The following is a 22,475-nucleotide window of genomic DNA, read 5'->3' as shown; positions in this document are numbered from 1 at the left end:
AAGCATCATCATAACACCTTTAATTCATTTTGCTCATTTACAGAAAGGACTTTGAAACAACTGGCAGAAAGTATTCATACCCTCTGACTTCTTCCATATTTTGTTCTATTACATCCTGAATTAAAAATATATTAAATAGCGATTTTTTTGTCACTGACCTACACACAATACCCCATAATGTCAAAGTGGAATTCGTTTTTTATTTTTTATTTTACATTTTTACAAATTAATTCAAAATTGAAAGCTGAAATGTGTTGAGTCAATAAGTATCCAACCCCTTTGTTATGACAAGCCTAAATAAGTTCAGGAGTAAAAATGTGCTTAACAAGTTACATAATAAGTTGCATGGACTCACTCTGTGTAAAATAATAGTGTTTAAAAAGATTTTTGAATGACTAAGTCATCTCTGTACTCCACACATACAATTTATCTGTAAGGTTCCTCAGTCGAGAAGTGAATTTCAAACACAGATTCAACCACAAAGACCAGTGAGGTTTTCCAATGCCTCGCAAAGAAGGGCACCTATTGATAGAACACAAGCATTTTGCTACACCTGTAATAATATCTGCTAATAAATCAAATTTGATTTCATAATTTTTTTCTTTAACAGACATTGAATTTGAGCATGGTGAAGTTATTAATTACACTTTGGATGGTGTATCAATACACCCAGTCACTACAACGATACAGGTGTCCTTCCTAACTCAGTTGCCGGAGAGGATGAAACCGCTCAGGTATTTCCCCATGAGGCCAATGGTGACTTTAAAACAGTTACAGTTTAATGGCTGTGATAGGAGAAAAATGAGAATGGATTAATAACATTGTAGTTACTCCACAATACTAACCTAATTGACAGAGGGAAAAGAAGAAAGCCTGTACAGAATATAAATATTCCAAAACATGCATCCTGTTTGCAACAAGGCACTAAAGTAATACTGCAGAAAATGTGGCAAAGCAATTCACTTTTTGTCCTGAATACAATGTGTTATGTTTGGGGCAAATCCAATATAACTCATTACTGAGTACCACTCTTGTCACGCCCTGACCATAGAGAGCCCTTGGTTCTCTATAGTGTAGTAGGTCAGGGCGTGACTAGGGGGTGTTCTAGTTCAATATTTCTATGTTGGTGTTTTGTATGGTTCCCAATTAGAGGCAGCTGGTAATCATTGTCTCTAATTGGGGGATCATATTTAGGTAGCCATTTCTCCCACTTGTGTTTGTGGGATATTGTTTTGTGTTGGTGCTTGTGTCACCACGTAGTCACGTTGTGTTGCTTGTTTATTGTTTTGGTTAAAGAAGTTTCACTTTAAATAAATATGCGGAACTCCAATCACACTGCGCCTTGGTCCGTCTCTTACAACAACTGTGACAACTCTCCATATTTTCAAGCATAGTGGTGACTGCATCATGTCATGGGGATGCTTTTAATCGTTAACGACTGGGAAGTTTTCAGGATAAAAAATGAATGGAATGGGATGTAAGCACAGGCAAAATCCTAGAGGAAAACCTGGTTCAGTCTGCTTTCCACCAGACACTGGGAGATGGATTCACCTTTCAGAAGGACAATAACCTGAAACACAAGGCCAAATCTACACGGGCTTTGCTTACCAAGAAGACAGTGAATGTTCCTGAGTGGCCGAGTTACAGTTTGACTTAAATCTACTTGAAAATCTATGGCAAGACGTGAAAATGGTTGTCTAGCAATGATCAACAACCAATTTGACAGAGCTTGAAGAATTTTGAAAAGGATAATGGGCAAAATGCAGGTGTGGAAAGCTCTAAGAGTCTTGCCCAGAAAGACTCACAGCTATAATCACTGCCAAGGGTGCTTCTACAAAGTATTGACTCAGGGATGTGAATACTTATGTAAATGAGATAGTTCTGTATTTCATTTTCAATATAATTTGCAACAATTTAAAAAAACATGTTTTCACTTTGTCATTATGGGGTATTTTGTGTAGATGGGTGAGAAAAATGTATATTTAATCAATGTTAAATTCAAGCTGTAACAAAAAGTGGAATAAATCAAGGGATATGAATACTTTCTGAAGGCACTGTACTATAGTGTACAACTATCCCATTCAAGCTATGGACAATCTGAAAAAGAGACAAAAAGCTCTTCATAATGCATTCATATAGAAGTAACTTTGTGATACAATGCTGTATGAAGCCATACAAGTCATAGACCTGTGCTGCATTTATATGCTGGGGTACAATGACTCTATAGCATTCATTGACCACCGCCATCCATATTGAAGTTCAATCTTTCTATTGTCGCTCACTCACACTCACTCGCACTCACTCACACTCACAAGTAACAACTTATTGAAGGTAATATCTTCACTTTATTCTATTCCATTTCCCCATCTCCCAAAGCCACCTCGTGCACTGAATTGTTATTGATTGTGTGGACTATGTGTCCCATTTCCCTGTAAACACACATTATGAGGCAGCAGTCACCAGTCTTCTCTAATGAGTGGCACCACGCAGTACAACTGCCAATGGTGTAAGAGAAAATCGAAATGAAATGTAAAAGTAAGAAACAGAATCCTCAATCTCCATAGTAAGACAGGGAGTTGAGTCAGCCCAACTATCATGGAGGGTCCAAGCCAGCAATTCACATTTCAAAGCATCTTTTCTGTCCTTTCTTCTTATTTTGAAGATTATGTAACTTTGCATAAGTATTTTGCTACTCCATAATCCACTTATGTGTTTTATTTCATATAGAGCCCTTGGATGGCCCTTAAATGCCAGAATAAAGAAGAGAGGGGGGTGTGTGGGTGGGGGGGGGGGGGGTGATATAGTTTTTGGTTGAACAACTTCTACACTTTTGTCGGATAGAGCGTTGATCTGGAGGGGGAAATGAAAAGCAAGAAGAGCGGGTGCTCATTTAAATGGATCTCACGTCCCCGTGCCCCCTGGCGCGCGTCAACGTGCTGCTGAGCACGCTCTATTCCTGCGGCGGGAAGAGAGGAGGTGACTTGAGCGTTTGGCTAGTTTCCCAACGTCGGGAGGGGCGACAGTTAAAGATTAGCGTGATAGTGCTCCCTTTAAATACCGGGCACCGACTGATCAAAGCGTCCAATTCATTGCAGATCCTCGGCCAGTGCAGCTATCTGGTACGCGCTCCCGTCCCCAAACCTAACCCGAGACATGGCAAACGCGTACCTGCAAGGAGTAGAGATCTCTGCATCACAGTTCCTGGATATTTTTCACCATTATGATAACGATGGTAACTTATTCCTTAAGATTGTGGATTATTCATGGAGATGGCACTGAAGTAAAACAATTTTTGGGAAGTGTTGCGCCAAAGACCCTCATGGACCATTTGCGCTTTTTAGCGGGTTTTCGAAAATATGTAGTAGCCTATATTTAATGAAAAATCGATTTAGCTGTCAAGACTGATATTTGCGGGACATTTGTTCTCTCAACTTTATCCAGACAAATTGGATTGACAAATAATTGATTTAGAACCATTAACCACCATTTTATAGCGAAATGATCAATATTTACAAAACTATAAATGACTGGAAAATATGATTATAATATTGTAATAGGTTTAGGCACTAAAAATATGATTCCGTCAAAGTATGATTCAGTCATACAGCTTTCATGAAACGGCAAATGATGGATTTGATCCTGTGCGTAATGTTCTTTAATTTAATGTAGGCTACTTTACGCATGTCTTTGATTGATTTCGTGCTTACTTCTTGCAGGTAATGGATATATTGAAGGGAAGGAGTTGCAGAGTTTTATAAAAGAACTTCAGCAAGCTCGAAAACAGGCAGGACTTGTAAGTAAACTGAATTATTTAAAACTTTTTAAACTTTAAAACTTGAATGTATTGGGAGTCGGCCTGAAAACGAATTGTCTTCTCAAACTGAACTGTATCTAGTTTTTAAATGCATTAGGTGTGACCCTCAATCGAATTACCTTCATCAGGTAGGTCATACAGTAAGCTAGACATATAGACATTGTGAAACAAATGGGTGGTTTATTAGGCTACTGGTGGTGCCACAGTTGAATGCTTTCAAGTTAAAACATCGTGTGTGTGTGAATGTGTGTGTGAGAGAGAGAGAGAGAGAGAGAGAGATTGGGGTAAGTGGGGTGGGGAGAAAGAAAACTCAGTGCACCAGATATTACAGGCACAAGCAGTTTTACCCCTGATGCTGGTATTATGTGCACACCCTATAAGTTTTGTGTCTGTTTCAGCAGTGGCATAATGTTGTCTTGTCAACATCCTCATCACTCATAATAGTGCCATTTGCTGTGTAATAATAATCTGTCATCTTTAATGTTTTTTTTACTAGAATAATCAAAAGGTTGGATTATAAAATGCAGTACAGGGCATGTCATTGAGAACATTTCATTTACAGAAGAGACTAAATGCATATTTTAGATTTCTTGTTGGTTCAGTGAACATAGGGTTTTCTCAAGAGATGGAAATGGTGCATTTCATGTAATGCTTCACTGAGCTTCCATTTTAAAGTACTGTCATGATATTGTGAAACTGGACAACATTTTCCCTGGAAGCACAATTCCCCCTTCTAACCACTGGCTAAATCCCCTCACAATGATCTCAAACTGTGTTTTTCATACACAATGAAATTATACACTGACTACCCCTTGCTAATCAAGAAACTCTCTGGTATGTTGTAGTGGACTGTCATTACAATTGCTTCACTGAAACCTGGTAATCCTTAGTGTTGCTAGCCAATGAATCTATGGCTCAGTCAAAGCGTACTAACCTCTTTTGGAGCTAACTAGTGCTCTCAAATCATTTCCTGATGTCGACAGCAGATTGGAGTTGTATTAATAACATGGCTAACTTAGCTAGCTAACATACATTTCGAGAAAACAAGTTATATTTAGTGGCAGGCTTGCTAGCGTTAGCAACGTTTGGTGGTCAATGAGCCTGAGAAATAGCTAACCAGATGAACTAGCAAACAATGTAACTAAAGTATAATTTTGGATTCTAAAAATACTCCATAAACAGGTTCTGGAATCACAAGTACCCCTGGTGCACTATTCCATTATTTAGCCATTTGAAACATGTATTTTTTTAAAGAAAATTCAGGTTTTCTCACTGCCCTCACTGACTTTTATGTGGTTTCAAACATGAGCGTCTCTGAGGTGTAGTACTCAAGACAGTTGCTATCCATTGGAGTGCTGTGATTAGTTGCCCAGAATTCTGGGGCGGAGCTTAGCGAAAGGTCAATTGACATTGATTAATACATTATGACTAGTTATGAGGTGTCAAGTACATGTCTGGTCTATCAATATTTCATATGTCTTTCCATGCCTGAACGACTTATGGAACAACCCCATATTCCTGTTGCGTTAGATTGATGGGTTGATGGATGTATTTCCCACAATTCCATCTTGCTCAACTGTAAGCTGATGGGGAAAAAGCAGTTTGGGAAAATTCTGTTTCCCATTCTGACCTTGTTATTTGACACTGGTATGTTTATTTGTGTCTCTACTCAGCGTTTTGGGGTCTGAATTGGATTGAGTCACCCATTGCTCAGTGACAAACAGCACTGCAATGCACTTTCCTACTTTGCATTTGGGAAAGGTTAAACACGTATTTCCCATTCTGTGTACAAGCAATTAGCCAAGCCTCTATAGAGCAAGTCATTTGGCACTCAATCCCAGATCTTTAAAAAGGAGTAATGGCTCAACTTTTGCCAGACACTGAAAACACCTTTTGATTTACTCTATTGGGAGAGAGCACGTTGGGGAGTTGATTATGGAAAATCGCAGCATTTACCATCAAATTAAGTGCCCATATACAACTGCCAAATCAATGGCCAGTGAGAAAACACTATTGAAGTGCAATTTGAAGTAGGATTGGCGGTATTAGCATATCTGACACCACCTTATGCAGAGAGATGCCAAAGATGGTTTCCACATTTTGTATGGGCATCCTCATCAGAGAAATCAATACAGAGATCAATGATTGGTTTTGACTGCATAGCGCATGCAGTGTGTAGATTGACTCAGGGTCCTCTTACTTAGAAATTCTATTGAATTCAATCAAACATGCACTTTAACATTTGCAGAGTCACTTGATGTTGGATAGTGGACATGATTTTGATTATGTCATACAGCAATAAAGATGGCTTCCAAAGATGGCCGCCATGCAGCTACACAGTGGACACACATGGACTAGAAGAAGAGCTCACTCGTAGTACATCTTTCTTTCATGCAACATAATCATTTTACCCCGAAAGACAAGGCCAATGTTAGAATATTGCCTACTTTCTACATGTTGCTACGTAATGCCTACTTTCTACCTGTACACTTGTTCTCCAGTGAGAATGCAAGGTGATCTTCTTCACTAGAGTTAACCTCTTGTGCCAGTTTCTCTGAAAGGAAAATTATGAAATGATAATGGTTGTATATTTGGAACATATTTGGTCAGTGCTGGTGTGACACTGGGATTTGCAGATATTTATTTCTAGCATCTCAGGATATGGTTCACATTGTTCTTGAAGCAATGCATTGCTTTTATTGATTGCGTTTTGGAGATGAAATGCAAATGTAAAAATCTGAGTCCTACTGTGTTTATATTCCTATTATAGAAAGGCTCTATAAAACAGACATTAGTCAGGTACTTTGATGTTCTCATAAAAACATATAGTACTAACGCATCGATCACACCAATAGCGTCATTGCATTTTGGTACAGCAGAAGTACATTCATTTCCAATGGAACGCTGAGTTTGCCTTGCAGCATTGCGTTGCAAAGGCAGTTGCAGTGCGTTCTGTGTGGTGCATACGTTGGATTTATCGAACGTATGCGTTAAACTGTATGCGTAGACGACTTGACAGAAATGGTAGCAGAAGGTGAATGTTGAACTTTTGTTGAACACATATCCAGATGAAGCTGCGTACCATTTTGCGCAATGATGGTATAGGTGTGGTCGAGGTGTAAGATACACTAATATTGATCTTTTATCCTTGCATATCAAATGTAATCTAGTTGGGGTTTTTTACATCTATCTTACAACTCATTTACTTTTACCATCGACACAATGGGAGTGAGTGATCATAGTAAAGGCCATGTCCATCTTTTACAGAAATGCTTTATTTGCAGCTTAAAGCCTAATTTATACCTTACACAAGTATGCAACACAAGAACGCAATTAACTATGCATGCAATAAATCCCACTTCAACAGGCTTACTGCAAGGCCATGTAGCAGATAAGTGCTACCCTTTAAGTGTTGCACATCATACAGTATCTACAGTATCACATTGTCACATGTAACACTTCCCAGTCCCAACATAGACAACCTAAAATGGCTGCCTTTAAAGGCCCAGTGTGTAGTCAAAAACGTGATTTACTTATGTTTTATATATATTTCCACACTATGAGGTTGTAATAATACTGTGAAAATTGCTAAGAAGCTGTTTTTGTTTCTTTTTGACAATTTTAATGGAAAACAATCACAGTAAGCTAGTTGTTACCCATAAATAATTTGATATTGAGATAAAAATGGCTGCATTGGACCTTTAAGCATCTTCTATTATAACTTATTTTAGCATTCTCTAGAGGCACTTCATATGCTTCTATGAAAGTACCTGACAGTATCAGTGCCTCGTCAACTCGAATCAGTTACACTGAATGTGTCAGTGGAGATCTCTATCCCTCCACAACAGGCATTACATCAGTAGCTGGCTGGCTGTGCAGCCAGGTCAACTGTGATACAAGTCAGTATTCGACTTCCATCAATGTCTGAGGACGTCGGAAGATGACGTGGAACCGGCCTCTAGGGGCAACAGTGAGAGCTGTTACCTTCAAGTAGGTTTCGGTTTTGCTAGGGCGTTGTGAACGGAAATGGCAGATGGGCGTAAGCATCTGATTCGAAAGGTTGCAAGTTTTAATCTAGCGATAGAATGTCATTTTTTATATTTTGTTTTAAACCTATCCCAAACCTTAACCCTTACCTTAACCATTCAGTTGATGCCATTCAGTTGATGCAGTTGATGCCTAACCTTAAGAATTTTGAATAAATTCCTGAACTTAACCCTAACCATAAAAATTCTGAGTTAATGCCTAAACTTAACCTTAAACACTTTGAAACTTTACATTTGGAACAACTTCGAAATTTGCCATTTGAGAAACATGGATCAATGTCTAATTCTGACGTGAGACTTTGAGAGCTGGTTTGGGCCCCTCTGTACATGCATAATCAATGCATCGCTTGGCCATCTGTATGTGTGCAGTGACATGGACTGACCTGTGTCAAAACTCTATTAGAATTGTGCTCGCTCTGATGGGTGAAGATTACAACACTCGCTCCTAATCTAATTCAGATTGGATAACATGGCCGTCTGCTTGGCATGTTAAATGGTGTTTGTGAGGACACAAGGTATACAAGGTCTTTCACGGCACCAGGCGCCTACTGAATAGCCTTTCTAGATAATTGAGCAGATTACTGAGCCCTCATGTTATCAGTGCTTGTATTTCAAACAACTAAAATCTTCCCTGCATAAAACATAATTACTTGTTATAAGGATGTGTGAATCCCTATTTAGTTTCGTTGTTAACTAATTATATGTTTATATGTTGAGATGTGTATGTTATTCTTCAAGGCAAAAGCTACTGCAATTAATTGACAATGTAATTTTCTCTCTCTCATAGGAGCTTACAGACCAAATGAAGGCTTTTGTACAGGAATATGAGAAAAATACAGATGCCAAAATTGGAATTGTTGAGGTAAGAGTCTACATAAACTCATGATGCAGTAGGTTAAGGCCCAGCTAGAATTTGGCACTTTCAGGGACACCGGATCTTGAAACACTGCCAGGTTTAGAGGGGGCTTCTCCCTCTATGAAAGGTGTTCAAATATAATTTTTAAAGACAGTCAATTTAGCCGTGCAGGGTCAAGGGGATTCATATCTCTGCTATAGATGGATACTCTGAAGCTTTAGCTGACAGACAGGATCATTCAGCTGTACACAAACGCACCAGGCTCAATAAGGGGCTGATTGCTCACCAGCCGCAATCAGCCCCAATTAGTCCTGGCCGGAGGACCCGTTGAGACCTGGCACATCTAGCAGAGGGAGCCACCGTCGCGTGATGTAGACTGTCTGTCACCAGGCCTTGACGAGTCTCCCCCTGATGGTTTTGTCCTCTGTACGCCACAAAAGAATCACCTGGTGACTTGATCATTTGTGTCCTTTCCCCTGGCCATCCAGACCAGGGGATCATGGTCCGTGACCAGGGTGAATTGTGTGCCCAACAGGTAATACTTAAGAGTGTCTAGCGCCCACTTCACCGCTAGACACTCTTTCTCGACAATCAAGTACTTATTTTCACAGGGTATCAACTTCTGGGTTATGTACATGATTGGATGTTCCTCCCCATCATGTACCTGGGACAGGACGGCCCCTAGTCCCGTGTCGCAGGCATCCGGCTGCACCAGCATCGGTACCTGGAAATCGCGCGTCACGAGAATCGGATGGGAGCACAGGGATTTCTTCAGGCACCTGAACGCCGCTTCGGCTTCATCCGACCACTTCACTGTTTTTGGAAGGCGGGAGCTGGTCAGATTGATAAGGGCTGTAGCCGCAAAGTTGGGGATTAACCAGCTATAGTATCCCGCCAGCACCAGGAAGGACTTGACCTGTGCCTTGGGGAATGGGCCAGTCACAAACCGCCTGGACCTTCCTCTCCTTGGGTTTGACGTTCCCATGTCCGATCAAATATCCCAGGTACTTCACCTCCTCGACCCCAGCTTGCATTTCTTGGGATTCACTGCCAATCCGGCCTGCATGAGCACATCCAGTATCGCCTAGAGGCGCATCAGGTGTTCTTCCCAACCTTGGCTGTGGATGAGGATGTCATCCAAATAGGCCGCTGCGTACTGTTGGTGGGGTCGGAGGACTCGGTCCACCAGGCGCTGGAACGTGGGTGGGGCTCCATGGAGACCGAACGGGAGGACCCGGTATTGGTATGAGCTGTCCGGTGTCGAGAATGCTGTCTTTTCCCAGGAGGAGGCTGCCAAGGGTATCTGCCAATATCCCTTGGTCAGGTCCAGGATGCTGATGTACTAGACCTTTCCCAACCGGTCGATGAGCTCGTCCACCCTTGGAAAACACGGCGGTATTCCGATCGATGAGCTCCTGGAGTGCTTGCTTCTGGGCAGGTCCGAGGTCCGCATTGCTCGAGACCACCACTGGTCCCGTCGACGTCCCGGGTTTTGACCACAACACGGCCAAGGCTGTCATCACGTGTCACCTCTTCAATAGGTTCATGTGGTAAATCTGTTGGTGTTTCTGTCTCCCTGGCTACCGTACGCGGTAATTTACAGGTCCCAGCTTCTCTGTCACCTCGTACGGTCCGTGCCATGTTGTCAGGAACTTACTTTCTGCGGGAGGGATTAAAACTAGCACCTTCTCACCCACATTGAACTCTCGGGGCTGGGTACCCCGATTGTAGACCTTGGCTTAGGCGCACTGGGCCGTCGCCATATGTTCCCTTACCACTGGCCATATGCCTGTCATCCGCTCCCTCATCGTCTCTACGTGTTCCACCACGCTGCGTAAGTGGGTCGGCTAGGCTTCCCACACCTCCATGGCGAGATCCAGTAGGCCGCTTGGTCTGCTCCGTAGAGGAGTTCAAAAGGGGAAAACCCAGTGGAGGCATGGGCTCCTCCTCCGGTTGTTCACCAGGTGAGATTGGTTCCGGCACCCCCTCGTACCTCCAACTTCGGGTCCGTAGACACAGTGTTGGCAACCGCTTACTTCCGGGCCACGCAGGTGACGGTCCATCCCCTCTCTCGTCAGTCACCAGCTCATACTCTTGTTCCCAGCTCATGCCTCCACAGTGCTGCGAACAGCGAACAATCTCATCCCACGAGGAGGGATACCGGAAACTCAGGTACGACACCCTCCACCATCTGGCAGCTCCCTTGTGGCATCACGATGGTGGCCTGCCTGGTCGAATAACGCTTGGTGTCGCCGTGGACACAGGAGACGGACACAGCGTTACCACACACCCGGAATCCAACAGAGCGTGTGTGTCGTGACCGTTGACTTTCACCAGTAAGGTGGTTCACTGTGGGCCCAACATGAGGTGACATAGTTTACTGCATGGCCTGACTAATCTCCAGGGCCCGCTGATGGCATTGACTCCTCTTGACCCGGGCAATTCCATGCGAGGCGCCACACTCAAAACACCTCCTTTGGTCTTCATCCACCTGGGGTTGTTAGCAGCGGGTCGACTCTCCCCCGGCTGTCTCTCCACAGGTCTGCAGTCCTTTAGCCCAGCTGACTGTCAGATTGGGGAGTACGGTGGTGGGGTCATCCTTCTGTCCCTTCCGACAGACTTGGCCTGCATCCCCTTCAGCAGGGCCTGGTGATGCACAGTAGGTCGCTCATCTGTGCTCGTGGGGGAAGCTTTGGCCACAAACCTCCAGTCGTGGACCAGTTGGGCCCGACGGGCCAGGCTGTACCCGTAGCGGCTGAGTACCTCCCTCTTGAGACAGTCGTAGTTAGCCGCCTATTCGGTGTTGAGTTCATAATATGCCTTTTGGAGGTCTCCGGACAGGAACGGGGCCAGCAGACTCGCCCCCTTCACCTTGGGCCAACCTTCCCGGAGTGTTGTCCGTTCAAACGTGCAGAGGTAGGTCTTGATGTCGTCATCCTCCGTTGATACGGCGTAAACGTCAACTCTGGTCTGACCACGTTCTCAGACCGGTAGCAACCCTCCCATGTGCTGCCCTCCTGGCAGCTTTATGGGCCCAGTATGGCTGGTGAGCAATCAGCCCCTCTGTCTGTCACCAGGCCTCGACGAGACTCCCCCTGGTGGCTTGTCCGTGGTACGCCACAATGATGGCGTTGAATCAACGTGAAAAACTGATTGGATTTGCAAAAGGTAATCAACATAAGAGAATGTAGTCTTTTTTTCACCCAACATTAACCTAAATCCAATGACATAGTGAATTTTTTTTGTTGATTTCACGTTGAATTCTTGTTAGTTGACAACGCAACCAAATGTAAATCAAAACTAGACATTTAAATGACATCTGTGCCCAGTGGGTGGTGGCTAAACTGTCATTGGGTGTCATTGTTTGCCACTGATCAACTGTTCAAAATAAATGGGATGTTCAACCAATGTAACCATGTTTCAGGACAATACTGTGTGATCTCTTATATATTTTCCTCTTTTCTCTGTGTCACAGCTAGTACAAATATTGCCCACAGAGGAGAACTTCTTGTTATTTTTCCGGCAACAGTTGAAGTCATGTGCGGAATTTATGCAGGTATTTTTCTTATAACCAAGATGATCTATTTAAATGTTTTCAAGTGACTCATGACATAAACATAGTTTTTAACTGATTTAATTATTCTCTCCTCATTGATGATACAACCCCTCTTTCACTCATTGTCTCATTCCAGGCTTGGAGATGTTATGATGCAGACCATAGTGGCTACATTGAAGCAGATGAGCTGAAGGTGAGCAATGCCTGCCGGTGTGTGTAGTGCCTCCCAATTTGTGTCTAGATGAACTGTCTCACTGTCCTCTCTATTTCATTATGGGGATATAGGCTCATAAGGAGCCTCTGAGGTCAATGCTCATCTGGACTGTAACTTGAAATCCCTTTTATTTGTAAATCATTTTGGTAATTGAGCATTTTGTAGGAATCCCGGGGGAGTTTTGTTTTTCTTAACCCGTACACCAAAGTTTTACTCAGGTACAGTACCAGTCAAAAGTTTGTACACACCTATTCATTCAAGGGTTTTTCTTTATTTGTACTATTTTCTACATTGTAGAATAATAGTGAAGACATCAAAACTATGAAATAACACATATGGAATCATGTAGTAACCAAAAAATTTTTTACAAATCTAAATATATTTTAGATTCTTCAAAGTAGCCACTCTTTGTCTTGATGGTAGCTTTGCACACTATTGGCATTTTCTCAACCAGCTTCATGGGGTAGTCACCTGGAATGCTTTTCCAACCGTCTTGAAGGAGTTCCCACATATGCTGAGCACTTGTTGGCTGCTTTTCCTTCACTCTGCGGTCCAACTCATCCCAAACCATCTCAATTGGGTTGAGGTTAGGTGATTGTGGAGGCCAGGTCATCTGATGCAGCACTCCATCACTCTCCTTCTTGGTCAAATAGCCCTTACACAGCCTGGTTGTGTGTTTTAGTTCATTGTCCTTTTGAAAACCAAATGATAGTCCCACTAAGCACAAACTAGATGGGATGGCTTATCGCTGCAGAATGCTGTGGTAGCCATGCTGGTTTAGTGTGCCTTGAATTCTAAATAAATCACTGACAGTGTCACCAGCAAAGCACCCCCACACCATCACACCCACCTCCTCCTCCATGCTTCACGGTGGGAACCACACATGTGGAGATCATCCGTTCACCTACTCCGCATCTCACAAAGACATGGCGGTTGAAACCAAAAATCTTACATTTGGACACATCAGACCAAAGGACAGATTTCCACCGGTCTAATGTCCATTGCTTGTGTTTCTTGGCCAAAGCAAGTCTCTTCTTCTTATTGGTGTCCTTTAGTAGTGGTTTCTTTGCAGCAATTTGATCATGAAGGCCTGATTCACGCAGTCTCCTCTGAACAGTTGATGTTGAGATGTGTCTCTTACTTGAACTCTGTGAAGCAGTCTGAGGTGCAGTTAATTACCGATTTCTGAGGCTGGTAACTCTAATGAACTTATCCTCTGCAGCAGAGGTTACGCTGGGTCTTCCTTTCCTGTGGTTGTCCTCATGAGAGACATTTTCATCATAGTGCTTGATGGTTTTTGCGACTGCACTTGAAGAAACTTTCAAAGTTCTTGAAATTTTCCGGATTGATTGACATTCATGTCTTAAAGTAATGATGGACTCTTTGCTGATTTGAGCTGTTCTTGCCATAATATGGACTTGGTCTTTTTCCAAATTTGGTTATCTTCTGTTTACCAACCCTACCTTGTCACAACACAACTGATTGGCTCAAACGCATTAAGAAGGAAAGAAATTCCACAAATTAACTTTTAACAAGGCACACCTGTTCATTGAAATGCATTCCAGGTGACTACCTCATGAAGCTTGTTGAGAGAACGCCAAGAGTGTGCAACGTTGCCATCAAGGCAAAGGGTGACTACTTTGAAGAATCTCAAATATAAAATCTATTTTGATTTGTTTAACACTTTTTTGGTTACTACTTGATTCCATATGTGTTATTTCATAGTTTTGATGTCTTCACTATTATTCTACAATATAGAACATAGTAAAAAATAAAGAAAAACCCTGGAATGAGTAGGTGTGTCCAAACTTTTGACTGGTACTGTACGTTGGCTATGACCTTCCCTAGAGTAGTGTCAAGGAAGTTGTGGAATAATTAAGTTGGATTGATGTGCACTCTGAGTGATAAGAAAGGAGGATCAGAATTCCAGACGTATGCTTGAGGTTCTAGGGGTTCGAGGTTAATGTGGGGTCAGAGATCAGACAACCTAGAATATATTTCACACCGAGTCGTGCTCAAACTCTTTATTAACTGAATCATGTCTTCACATTAGTATGCATGCCAATACGCACCCACATGTATTATAATGTATTTTCATTACCTTGAACCATCAGGTACACATAGGCACCAAGACCCACACATCCACCCCCTTCCACACAGATACACACCACAAACCTCCTTCAAACCTCAATAACCTAAATTAATAGTTAAAAGACATTACAGGGTTAGCTTTGCCCGTGAGTGTTTTGATAACGATGACACTGTCAACAGCCAAGCACTTTACTGCAAGACCTAAGAGGTAGTTTGGAAAGTGTATCATAGTTAGCAGGGTTTTTTTTCAGTATGCATGAAACTGAATGATTTAGAAAACACAAACCATTTAAGAATTTAGTTGTACTCTGTGTCATACAGTCAGGTCCAAAATTATTGGCATCCTTGATAAAGATGAGAAAAAATTCTGTATATAATAAATACAAATATTGAGCTATACACTCTATCTAGAACCTAAAAGGGTTATTTGGCTCTCCATAGGATAACCCTTTGAATAACCCTTTTTGGTTCCAAGTAGAACCCTTTTGGATCTATATGGAACCTAAAAGAGTTTTACCTGGAACAAAAAAAATTGCAAACTCCAGGTGTTAACATTTATCTGATGACATGAAAATAGAGCTCTTTGGCCACTCACGCCAGTGGTGGGTTTGACGTCGCAAAAAATATGAATATGCACAAAAAAATCCCCATACCTACTGTAAAATATGCAGGTGGATCTTTGATGTTATTGGGCTATTTTGCTTCCACTGGTCCTGGGACCCTTTTTAAGGTCAATGTCATCATGAACTTTACCCAGTACCAGGACATTTTAGCCAAAAACCTGGTTGTGTCTGCCAGGAGGCTGAAACTTGGCAACAAGTGGATCTTCCAGCAAGACAATAACCCCAAGCACACATCAAAATCCACAAAGAAATGGTTAGTTGACCACAAAAATGTACATTTTGCAATGGCCGTCTCAGTCTCCGGACTTGAACCCCATTCGAAACCTTTGGTTTGAATTGAAGAGGTCCATACGGACAGATGAAGGATATCATGGATCTGTATGAAGAAAGGGTCTAAGATGCTTTCCAATGTGTTCTCCAATCCATAAAACATTTTTGAAAAAGACTCAGTACCATTATCCTCTCAAGGTGAGGTATTGAAAACAGGGGTGCCAATCATTTTGACCCGTATCTTCTTGTGAAAAAAAACATTACTTGTTAAACAAAATCTCTCTCTGAGCAACTGTATTAGTATAAAATAATTACATTTTTCAGTTTATGTTGAGCGTACAATATACAGTGCCTTGCAAAAGTATTCATCCCCCTTGGCGTTTTTCCTATTTTGTTGCAATACAACCTGTAATTGAAATAGATTTTTATTTGGATTTCATGGAATGGACATACACAAAATAGTCCAATTTGGTGAAGTAAAATGAAAACAATTACTTGTTTAAAAAAAATATTAATTTAAAAAACGGAAAAGTGGTGCATGCATATGTATTCACCCCTTTGCTATGAAGCCCCTAAATAAGATCTGGTGCAACCAATTACCTTCAGAAGTCACATCATTAGTTAAATAAAGTCTGCCTGTGTGCAATCTAAATGTCACATGATCTGTCATATGATCTCTGTACATATACACCTGTTCTGAAAGGCCCCAGATTCTGCAACACCACCAAGCAAGGGGCACCACCAAGCAAGCGACACCATGAAGACCAAGGAGCTCTCCAAACAGGTCAGGGATAAAGTTGTGGAGAAGTACAGATCAGGGTTGGGTTATAAAAAAATATCCGTAACTTTGAACATCTGACGGAGCACCATTAAATCCATTATTAAAAAATGGAAAGAATATGGCACCACAACAAACCTGCCAAGAGAGGGCTGCCCACCAAAACTCATGGACCAGGCATTAATCAGAGAGGCAACAAAAAGACCAAAGATAACCCTGAAGGAGCTGCAAAGCTCCACAGTGGAGACTGGAGTATCTGTCCATAGGACCACTTTAAGCCATACACTCCACAGAGCTGGGCTTTACAGAAGTGTGGCCAGAAAAAAAGCCATTGCTCAAAGAAAAAAATAAGCAAACACGTTTGGTATTCGCCAAACGGAGACTCCCCAAACATATGGAAGAAGGTACTCTGGTCAGATGAGACAAAAATGTAGCTTTTTGGCCATCAAGGAAAACGCTATGTCTGGCGTAAACCCAACACCGCTCATCACCAGCAGCATCATGGCAGCATCATGCTGTGGGGATGTTTTTCATTGGCAGGGACTAGGAAACTGGTCAGAATTAAAGGAATGATGGAGGGTGCTAAATACAGGGAAATTCTTGAGGGAAACCTGTTTCAGTCTTCCAGAGATTTGAGACTGAGACTGGGAGGTTCACCTTCCAGCACAACAATGACCCTAAGCATACTGCCAAAGCAACACTCAAGTGGTTTAAGGGGAAACATTTAAATGTCTTGGAATGGCCTAGTCAAAGCCCAGACCTCAATCCAATTGAGAATCTGTGGTATGACTTATAGATTGCTGTACACCAGTGGAACCCATCCAACTTGAAGGAGCTGGATCAGTTTAGCCTTAAAGAATGGGCAAAAATCCCAGTGGCTAGATGTGCCAAGCTTATAGAGACATACCCCAAGAGACTTGCATCTGAAATTGCTGAAAAGGTGGCTCTACAAAGTATTGACTTTGGGGGTGAATAGTTATGCACGCTCAAGTTTTCTCTTATTCCTTGTTTGTTTCACAATAAAAATATGTTGCATCTTCAAAGTGGTAGGCATGTTGTGTAAATCAAATGATACAAACCCCTAAAAAAAAAACTATTTTCATTCCAGGTTGTAAGTCAACAAAATAGGAAAAATGCCAAAGGGGGGTTACAGCCTGAATTCAAAATTGATTACATAGATTTTTTTTCCTCACCCATCTACACACGACACCCCCATAATGACAAAGTGATAATGTTTTGACATTTTTGCACATTTATTGAAAATGAAATACAGAAATATCTAATTTACATAAGTATTCACACCCCGAGTCAATACTTTGTAGAAGCACCTTTGGCGGTGATGACAGCTTTGAGTCGTCTTGGGTATGTCTGTATCAGCTTTGCACATCTGAATTTGGAGATTTTCTCCCATTCTTCCTTGCAGATTTTCTCAAGCTCTGTTAAATTAGATGGGGAGCGGCGGCTAACAGCAATCTTCAAGTCTTTCCACAGATTTTCAATGGGATTCAATGGGATTCAATCAGAGTCTTTCATGTGGCTTTTGGCAAACTCCAAGCGTGTTGTCATGTGTATTTTTCTCAGGAATGGCTTCCGTCTGGCCACTCTACCATAAAGCCCAGATTGGTGAAGTGATGCAGAGACTGTTGTCCTTCTGGCAGGTTCTCCCATCTCAGCCAAAAAACTCTGTAGTTCTGTCATGGCTATTGATTTCTTGGTCATCTCCCAGACTAAGGTACTTCTTGTGCGGTTGGTCAGTTTGGTCAGACGGCCGGCTCTAGGCCACTGTGCTCTTGGAAACTTTCAACACTTTAGAAATTGTTTTATACCCTTCCCCAGATATATGCCTCAGCACAATTATAGCTCAGAGATCTACAGACAGTTCCTTGGACTTCATGGTATAGTTTCTGCTCTGACATGCACTGTCAACTGTGGGACCTTATATAGACAGGTGTGGTTCTTTCTAAATCATGTCCAAACAACTGAATTGGCCACGGGTGTACTCCAATCAAGTTGTAGCGACATCTCAAGGACGATCAAAGGAAATTGGATGCACCTGAGCTCAATTTAGAGTGTCATAGCAAAGGTTTGTTAATATTTATGTAAATTAGTTATTTGTGTATTTCATTTTCAATAAATTTGCTAAACTTTCTAAAAACACGTTTTCACCTTGTCGTTATGGGGTATTGTGTTTAGAAGGGTGAGAACTTTTCTCAATTTAATCCATTTTGAATTCAGGCTATAACACAACAAAATGTGGAATAAGTCAAGGGGTATGAATACTTTATGAAGGCACCGTAGCTCAGTATTTGTATTATTTATTTTATACAGTCTTTTTTGCTCATCTTTATCAAGGGTGCCAATATTTTGGGACCTGACTGTACCTCCCGGACAGCATTGCATTTGTGTCTGCTATAGCATGCGTTGTTGTCAAACTGATCTTGCTGCTTTTGCTTCATTTCCAGAACTTTTTGAAAGATCTTCTTCAGAAGGCTAAGAAACCATATGACGAAAAGAAGTTAGACGAGTATACACATACCACAGTAAGAATATAGTTTATACAGCTAGCCTCAGAAACAACTTTGAGAACAGTGTAGCTAAATGGCTACAACAAATAGCTCCGTACAGTATAGTCCTTCATTTTCTGTTTTGTAGAGATTTAATTTGTTTATTCATTTTTCTCTTCCAGCTCAAAATATTTGACTCAAACCATGATGGGAAGTTGTGTTTGGCAGAAATGGCGAGGTCTGCTTATGAAGTTTTGTCCTGTGTGATATGAATGATATATCTGTCAACACATCATGCTGTATATGACCTGAACACAATTCTTACAATGTGTGTGTTTTTTTAACAGGCTGCTACCGGACGAGGAGAACTTTCTACTCAAGTTTCAGGTTGGTGGTTATTCCCAGAGTAAATCCAAGAGGGAATCGGAAAATCAGATTGACCTTGACTCAATTGTCTCCTCTCCCTCTATTTTCCTCCCCCTCTCTCTCCTGTCTTTCTGTCACAGAATGTGAAGATGGTGAGGAGAGAGTTCAACAAGATCTTTGAGTTATACGATCAGGTACATTCCAATAATACATTGTCATTATGAACCCTCTCAAAAAAATAAGAATCACTCTCTGTTATGGCTTTTTGAATGTTTCGGTGCATCTCAAGACACAGTATGAACAAGGACAGAAAGTGCTTCAGACAGTGCTAGTCTAGGCAATTGCTGCTCTCCAGGGATGCACTCCCTCAATCGTTCTCTCTTATCCTCTTTATCTATTTCTCCTTCTCTTTCTTGCTCTCGTTCTTTCCCTGTCTATCTACCCATTTCTCTTCCTATTGCCCTTATTTGTATGCACAATGGATACAGTACATGGCCCCCCCTGTCCCCATCACTCTTCCTCTCTCTCTCTCTCTCTCTCTCTCTCTCTCTCTCTCTCCACACTCTTCCTCTCTTGCTCTCGCGCTCTCTCTCTTCCCCATCCCCATTTTCCCCACCCTCTCCCTCTGTCCTCTCTCCCCCTATAATGTATGACTGTCCCTGGAGTAGGTCGGCAGGTCGGCCCATTCCTTCTCTCCCGTGGCAGCGCCTGCGATCCATATTGACTGGCAGGTTCATGTTGCGTAGGCAGGAAGGCGGGCAGGCAGGCTGGCTGGCAGGCAGGGAGGCTGACAGGCAAACAGACAGGGAGGCGGGCAGACAGACAAACAGACAAGGCGGCAGGGAGGTGTTCTGGGCCTTGCTGTTATGTGACATCCAGACAGGTAATTGGGGCAGCAAATGACAATACATTATTTAGTTTGCCTGTAGAGCATTACAGGACAATTAATCTGAGTGGCTGGCTGATCATGCTTTTACATTTGGTTTAGTCTTCGACCATACAGTAGAACCTGGTTTAAAGATTGAGAATTTTAGAATGGTTACTGATGATGGCGCTCTTGTTGCCAACACAGAGGATTGATTGCTAGACTCTGTGGTACAGTATTTCTATTGCTCTGAATGGAGTTGGACACACAGAGAACTTCCCTAAAGTGGATAGGGATATCCTTGTAAAGGTATCAGTGATGTGGTTATAATATTGCTTTCAGGGCACACAAGCCAGTAAGTACACAGATGACCAAAAACAAACAGTTCAAATTCATGAATAGAAAATATGAGCAAATATCAGAAGGGCCCATGAACAGGCTGTTCAAATATACACATCTGTTCATTAGGCCTATTGTATTGTTTGTTTACTGAGATTAGGCTTGTGAGATGCAACGTGGCATCATGTTGACACTGCATACCAAACCAAACCCAAAGGCGGGCTAAATGGTGTGACATTGTGTTTCTTGTGTGTCTCTCTCTGTCTTTCTCCCTCTCTCGCTCTGTCTCTCTCTCTGTCCTTTTTTCTCTCTCTCTCTCTCTCTGTCTCTCTCTCTCTCAGGATGAGAATGGCTATATGGATGAGAATGAGCTGGATGCCCTCCTCAAAGATTTGTGTGAGAAGAACAAGAAGGTGGGTTTCCATTCTGTTTAATTGATGGAGAATAAGGGCAAGATTCAATCAGTTCCGCCTTCACCCGCGATAATCGAGAAGAACTGCATAGCAGTCTCATTGTTTTTATTTAGGCGATGTCTGAGGTGTAATAGCGTTGGAACTGTCAAATCAGCAAGCGGCTCCCAGCGTTATACTTATCACGGACAGTGCCACTGGATGCGCCAAGTCGAATTAGTAATAAACCCACACCGCTAAAACACCAGCTATGCAGGTGTCAGCTTTCGCTGGTCTGATTGAATCTAGGTCTGAACAGTCCAAACAAATCTTGAGACTTCAAATATCACAGAGGGCCTCGTTTGTTGCCTGTGGTGATATGATTGGCCTGAGGACAATCATAGTACCTTTTCAAACAAACTCATAAGAGCATGCTTAGAACTGGACAGATATCCATCTCTCTCTCTCTCTCTCTCTCTTTCTCTCTCTTGCTCTCTCACTCTCTTGTCGCTCTCTTTGACTCTTTCTCTCTCTCGCACTCTCTCTCTCTCGCACACTCTCTCTCGCACTCTCGCAGCTGACTTTAAAAAAAATTCTGGATGTCAATATATCAAAGCCATATGTGACCTGCATGTAGAGCCTACTCCTCTTTTTTTGTGCAAATATTTTGTGTCATCTTTATGAGCTAAGCTTTGGGCCAGCGACCATCTCAAAGCCGCAGGGGATTTTGAAATGAAAAAGTAGGGTCAATGTCAAATCTGTAAAAGTCAAACCTTGGAAGAAAATGACAAGTTGGATATCTTCATCTGTTTCTTGTCTCCGACAGGTGCTGGAAGTCAACAAAATCCCCACATATAAGACCGCCATTATGGCGCTATCAGACGGGGGCAAGCTGTACAGGACAGAGCTAGCGCTGGTGCTCTGTGCTGAGGACATTTCAGCCCCTGCCCCCTTATAAACCACTCCCCTTTCTCCCTAACCACACCCCCTCCACCCCCTTCCAACCCGCCTCCCTTCCCCTCACTCATGAAGTGTTTAAAGATACTGTCGCTTGAAACTCCAAGGATGTAGGGTGTATTTTTGTTTCAGTTTTTGCTTTTCTTTCAAGAAATCTGTCAATTTGCCAGTGACAGTGTGTGCGTAGCTAGGGCACATTATCAGAGACATAGTGTGTCACATACTTTTCAAACCTTTTGTTTCTATACTCTTTGTAAATGTACAGATTTTTGTAACAATGAGATTGATACCACCATTGAAAGTCCCTGTACTTTGTCCTCTCTATACTACATACTCCATGACTGTTGCCTCTCATTGGCTGAAAGAGAGGGTGTGTCCCCTACTGACCAATGACAACAATGTTTACCGTATTGTTAATTAATATCTCTACACCAAGTAGTCAAACTACTAGTAACAATAACTTATACTATTAGAATTATATCCCTCCATTAGCCTAAGCAATACGTTACTAAAATGTTTCTGTAATGTTGTGCATGGAAACAAAAAATCATGAAAATAGCGGAAGAACAGTTCCGTGATGTGAGACCATTTTAAGCTATATATCGTTTTGCAATGCATGTTAGTTGTTGAAGGCTAGCCTTGTGTGGAGGTACTACTGAATGGACAAGCACATATCTCAGAGTTGTGTAGCCTAACCCCCGTGACCCCTGACCTGCCCTGTGTATAACGATGGTGCCAGTCTCTGATGTGCTACATGGACCTTTTTTTGCACTGTAAACAATGCCATGCCCCACCATGCTGGGCACC

At 42.1% G+C, this 22,475-nt stretch overlaps 1 protein-coding gene across 1 annotated transcript; it reads left to right on the top strand.

The window, feature by feature from the left end:
* Positions 1–3,056: 3,056 nt before the first annotated feature.
* LOC106580458 (calbindin) lies at positions 3,057–21,799 on the top strand. The gene is made up of 11 exons (XM_014161551.3): positions 3,057–3,232; positions 3,717–3,793; positions 8,648–8,722; positions 12,192–12,272; positions 12,409–12,465; positions 18,711–18,788; positions 18,935–18,990; positions 19,100–19,139; positions 19,259–19,312; positions 20,664–20,735; positions 21,538–21,799. Exons 1-11 carry the CDS (start codon positions 3,154–3,156, stop codon positions 21,667–21,669), a joined length of 801 nt encoding a protein of 266 aa, XP_014017026.1. The 5' UTR covers positions 3,057–3,153; the 3' UTR covers positions 21,670–21,799.
* Positions 21,800–22,475: the final 676 nt, after the last annotated feature.

Source organism: Salmo salar, chromosome 02 (assembly GCF_965601325.2).
Source record: "Salmo salar chromosome 02, fSalSal1, whole genome shotgun sequence".
Classification (NCBI taxonomy): domain Eukaryota; kingdom Metazoa; phylum Chordata; class Actinopteri; order Salmoniformes; family Salmonidae; genus Salmo; species Salmo salar.
The sequence above is the reverse complement of the archived record's forward strand: the minus strand, read 5'-3'. Positions and strand labels throughout refer to the sequence as shown.